This window comes from Branchiostoma lanceolatum, chromosome 11 (genome assembly GCF_035083965.1).
Source record: "Branchiostoma lanceolatum isolate klBraLanc5 chromosome 11, klBraLanc5.hap2, whole genome shotgun sequence".
Lineage (NCBI taxonomy): Eukaryota > Metazoa > Chordata > Leptocardii > Amphioxiformes > Branchiostomatidae > Branchiostoma > Branchiostoma lanceolatum.
Genome location: NC_089732.1, coordinates 16,411,135 through 16,416,795, shown reverse-complemented (window position 1 = coordinate 16,416,795; position 5,661 = coordinate 16,411,135). Strand labels below are relative to the sequence as shown.

Here is a 5,661-nt window from a genome sequence, read left to right as displayed (position 1 = left end):
ATTATTTCAAATGCATTTTTTCATCATATAACCTTATAACGCAATAAAACGGACCAAAGCGTTTATATTAAGATTGTTTCTGTTTGAATAAACATGGTAATGATGAAATTTGAGGTAGAAATAGCCGGTTATAGCTAATCTAATTACATCGTCCGCCATCTTTGATTTTGACCGATGACGTAATCAAATATGCATAAATTATGACTATTAAATCAAAAAAGTGATAGTGAATTAATTGGTTGGTATTGATGTCAGAAAATAAGTGCAGTTTTAAAGGACAGCCCTAGAATTACATTGTAAAATCCAAAATTAGCAACTTTTTCCAAATATAGCTCGAAGAAGGCGGTTGCCATAGCAACATGAAAACCTTGATTAGTTATTTCATTCATTTAAAATTGTTGCCAACAAAATTTTAGCAAAGGTGACCAAGTTTGGTTGTTCTAGAGTAAGACATTCAGATGCTATATGACATCAAGTGTTGGCGCAGGCCTCAAAAGAGCCCACTTGTCTGAATAGCGTTAGTTGCAAAAGACGATGTTCCCTATTTTTGCATAAATTATCATAATGAACAGAAATTATTCACACATATTCATGTCAAACTGTCCCTTATAGATTACTTAGACTATACATATATACAAGTCACAAAAATAGTCACCAATAAAGCTATATCTGTAGAAAACATTGTGGGGTCAGTTTTGACCCCATACGGTAAAATTAGTCGTAAAAAAGCTACGGTGGTTTGAGGGTTAATGTCGCAGAGTCGGTATAAATTAATATAGGTTTGTCACCCTAGCAGCTTGTGCTAGAACTGCAGGTGCATCTTTCAAAGAGGTTGACTGAACAAAAAAACACGGATTTCCATGATCTTCAGCATGTAGGTATGAATTTTATAATGCTTCCTAAATTTCTAAACGCGTGTGTGTGTCATCTGTCTCTCTGGGTAATGTGAGGCCAATGGGACTTAACCCTCCCAGCATGACGGCGTCGGGGAAGACTGGGCCCATCATGCCAGGAGACGCCAGGTCTAACGGGCCTGTTGGACCTCCGGGGCCATCTGGACCTCTGGGGCCTCCTGGCCAGCCAGCCGTCCCTCTGTCTGCTGGGCCAACCTATCCAACCCTGCCGGACCACCTGAACGTCCTCAAACGAACATTCGGGACAAGTCGGATACCGGTAAGGCACTTATAACACTTATTCTGTCTGCAAATGTTTTAAGGTGTTAAGCTGCATATTCATGGTGTGATATTTTCATTTCGTTGTCTTTTACTTATAATGTCATTCTTATGTTACAAACATGTTCGACAGTTTTCGTCTTTGCAAACCTATGTGTAATACACAGAAATATACATCACAAAATGATAAGTCAAATATAGGCTTACAGTATTCAAACAAAAAAGAACTATCGACTTGAATGTTACAACTTGGATCAGGTCAATTAAATCTGTACTATCCCTGTGTCCCTTATGTCTCCCACAGTCTCTTGTCCAGGAGGTTATGCGATGTTCCGTGAGATGTGCTACAAGGTGTTCAAAACACAACAAAGCTTCGGCGAAGCGTCCGCGACCTGTTGCGCAAACGGCGGTACCCTCGCCATGCCCCGAGACGCCCAGACTAACGACTTCCTCATCTCCTTGTATCTTAAGTCAGTCAATAACATAGAACTTGTGGTTCGGCCTGCACGACCGGTGTGAAGAAGGAACGTTTGAGTGGGTGGATGGTTCTCCACTTGGGGAGTACAGCTCATGGGGCGATTTTCAACCGGACAAGGGGCAACGAAGCCGCTTTGAAAATTGCGTTAATTATCATAATTACAATTGGGCCTGGGCATTGAGAGCAAATAGGTGGTACGACCATAATTGCGACATGCCGTACTTCTCCATATGCCAGGTCGTGCCAGAGAGCAAAACGGCTTGACAATACATCGGACCATGCACATGGAACAATCACTGCCTTTACTGCGAAACACCTTTGGCATGCTATTGATGGTAACTTTGCTTATGTTAACATGGTTTGACAGCATTCAGTAGTAAACTCGTAAAACGTGATTAAAGCTGTAATTGAAGGGGTCAAACTAACCAGCTGTGCTGTGGTAGAGGTTGATTTGTAAAGATTATCACGCTGTTATGGAGAAATGAAACTTGTAAGGTGTGTAGAGTGTCAATCAGAATTGTAATCGATACACACATGTGCACATAATTATGGAATTATTACACTTTAAATCAGTAACTTGTTGAGCTATTGGCATGTAAATAATCTTTCACAGAATGATATTTGATGTGAATTTAACTACCACTTATAACAAGTCGGATTGATTAGTCAGTTGATAAGTTCATCAGGCATCTTGACTTAAGAGCCAATGTCTGTAAGAATCAAACAATAGTGGTCACGGTCAAAAAATCGCTTTGGATTATATTTTGCACAGAGATAGTACTTGGTCCACAACCCCTGAAAATAGCTTTCTTTTCGCTTAACACCCTTCGTTGCCATGGCAACAGCCCAAACAAGTTTCGGGGCCATTTTGACCGATTTTTGTATGGTGACAACATGAAAATTGGCAAAGTTTGGAGCACGTTCACTGCTAAATGCTTTAATGTAGCAGAAAACTAGAAGGGAAGAATTTAGACCAATGCTTAAACTTCTAGAAAAACGGTGTGATGTTGATGTACAAATATATTTGAGTACTTGGGCATCCTCAAAACAATACGATGTTTTAAGGCTACAAAAAACTTTGATTTTTGCCTAACTTTGAGACGCTATAAGTCATCGAGCCGTAAAATATTTTGCTTGAAATTTATATGACATATATATACATAAAATAGCTACAAAAAGAATGCTTGCAAAGTTTGGGTTTTTGTTTTGATAGCATGTAGTTGCTACCAGAAGTAGGTCATTTTTCGTGATTTCAGAAAAGATGTGATTTTTCCTAACTTTGACATACAAAATCTGACCAACTAAGGTATGTGTGTAGTTTATTTTTCTGTGAAATGTAGACCCCAGTGTGGTCTATAAAGTGCATGCTTGCAAACGTCTAAATATTCTGTCCTTGCCGTAAACTAGTCCCTGAAAGTAGGTCATTTTTACACTTGTCCTCAAATTTGATTTTTTGACTGTCTTTGAAGTGATGCAAATACCAAAGTAATTTTTTTTTCTGATTCAACTTTTTATCAGATGTGGACCTTAGTGCTGTCTATCAGTTGAACATTTTCAAAGCCTGGGTTTTTGTTTCATCGATGTGTGGCAGTCCCTGAAAGTATGTCATTCTTTGCACTTGTCTCAAAAATAGGATCGATGAAACAAGAAACCAGGCTTTGAAAATGTTCAACTGATGGACAGCACTAAGGTCCACATCTGGTAAAAAGTTGAATAGGAAAAAAATCTTACTTTGGTATTTGCATCACTTCAAAGACAGTCAAAAAATCAAATTTGAGGACAAGTGTAAAAATGACCTACTTTCAGGGACAAGTTCACGGCAATGATAGAATATCTAGACGTTTGCAAGCATGCACTTTATAGACCACACTGGGGTCTACATTTCACAGAAAAATAAACTACACACATACCTTAGTTGGTCAGATTTTGTATGTCAAAGTTAGGAAAAATCACATCTTTTCTGAAATCACGAAAAATGACCTACTTCTGGTAGCAACTGCTAGCTATCAAAACAAAAACCCAAACTTTGCTAGCATTCTATTTGTAGCTATTTTATGTATCTATATGTCATATAAATTTCAAGCAAAATATTTTACGGCTCGATGACTTATAGCGTCTCAAAGTTAGGCAAAAATCAAAGTTTTTTGTAGCCTTAAAACATCGTATTGTTTTGAGGATGCCCAAGTACTCAAATATATTTGTACATCAACATCACACCGTTTTTCTAGAAGTTTAAGCATTGGTCTAAATTCTTCCCTTCTAGTTTTCTGCTACATTAAAGCATTTAGCAGTGAACGTGCTCCAAACTTTGCCAATTTTCATGTTGTCACCATACAAAAATCGGTCAAAATGGCCCCGAAACTTGTTTGGGCTGTTGCCATGGCAACGAAGGGTGTTAAGCGAAAAGAAAGCTATTTTCAGGGGTTGTGGACCAAGTACTATCTCTGTGCAAAATATAATCCAAAGCGATTTTTTGACCGTGACCACTATTGTTTGATTCTTACAGACATTGGCTCTTAAGTCAAGATGCCTGATGAACTTATCAACTGACTAATCAATCCGACTTGTTATAAGTGGTAGTTAAATTCACATCAAATATCATTCTGTGAAAGATTATTTACATGCCAATAGCTCAACAAGTTACTGATTTAAAGTGTAATAATTCCATAATTATGTGCACATGTGTGTATCGATTACAATTCTGATTGACACTCTACACACCTTACAAGTTTCATTTCCCCGAAACTTGTTTGGGCTGTTGCCATGGCAACGATGGGTGTTGAGCGGAAAGAAAGCTTTTTTCAGGGGTTGTGGACCAAGTACTATCTTTGTGCAAAATATAAGCCAAAGTGATTTTTTGACCGTGACCACTATTGTTTGATCCTTACAGACATTGCCTCTTAAGTGAATGTCAACAGTTGTGTATTCATCAGAAACTGTGGACATGAGTTTTATTTAGGACAAAACAACTAAAACAAGCTTATGAATGGCTAATTGACACGCCCTATAATTATGTTAATCGAAAACATACGATGTGAAGTTAACGGAAACATCTTCTAAAAGGATTTTGGTAATCAATAAAGAAATAGTGTTAATATGAAACAGCTCATATTCTGCTTTACTGGCTACTGACTTAGGCCCATCGCAGTTTTAGAAACGTTCTATAATAACGCTTGCAGAAAATCCATCTTTGATGAGATTTAGATGTGGACGTCATCTATAACATAAAGGTGAGGAATAATCAGAAAAAAATCAATGCTTATGACGCGGGGCTGTAATATTCCCGGCTTGCACTGCAGTTTACATCTGAATCACTAGAGGCAGCTACTGTAATGACTAGATAAAGGTGTACCTCCCTGCCCCCCACCTCCACATCTTGCTGGCACGTTTTACGACATATTGGTAGGAATAATCATCAATTCGTGCATCTACGATAACGTCATGAAGATCTTAAGCAGCTCTGCTATCAAATACAGTACTTAAGGTTATCCTAGTTCATAATTACAGCTTCAAAAGTTTCTTAACAAGTCGAACTACTTTCAAACATATCTGTCCTTGGTAATGAGCGCCATCCAACACTATGCTATGGCGGACTCTTGCAATTCGTAAGTTTTATATGTTGACCAAGACCAGGGGTCAATTTCGGCAACGGAAGAGTTTCTATTGAATATTGCTCGTTTAGAGGTCTCAGCTCAATTAAGGCCTGTGACACCTGGCTGTTGGCTACGTTAGCAGTTATTTGCACGTAACTTTTGATGTATCTATCTATTTTCAAAAAAAAATGGCCAGATGATGGAAATAACATATATTTAGAATATCAAAACAAGAAAATTTTCAATCTCATATATTTTTGGGTTAAAAACAAAGATTTTGGTAAAAAAAATACTGCTGTTCATTGATCTGTGAATTCCCCGGCGGGGGCAGGGACTTTATCCTTGAATTTTTACGACATAGGAGATAATTAGAATTGAAATTAATCTGTCCAAGGCTATTTTGTCTAATTTGACGAAA

General features: G+C 37.9%; 1 protein-coding gene across 1 annotated transcript; it reads left to right on the top strand.

Annotated features, from left to right (window-relative positions):
* Positions 1-975: 975 nt before the first annotated feature.
* Positions 976-1,691, top strand: LOC136444319 (pulmonary surfactant-associated protein A-like). Its single transcript, XM_066441830.1, has 2 exons — positions 976-1,162; positions 1,477-1,691. Exons 1-2 carry the CDS (start codon positions 976-978, stop codon positions 1,689-1,691), a joined length of 402 nt encoding a protein of 133 aa, XP_066297927.1.
* The last annotated feature ends 3,970 nt before the right edge of the window (positions 1,692-5,661 follow it).

What these genes read in the sequence shown, in the direction of transcription:
- LOC136444319 (XM_066441830.1), top strand. Translation starts at nt 976, where the DNA reads ATGACGGCGTCGGGGAAGACTGGGCCCATCATGCCAGGAGACGCCAGG. An exon ending in CAAACGAACATTCGGGACAA is followed by an intron (nt 1,163 to 1,476) that starts GTCGGATACCGG and finishes TGTCTCCCACAG; the next exon opens with TCTCTTGTCCAGGAGGTTAT.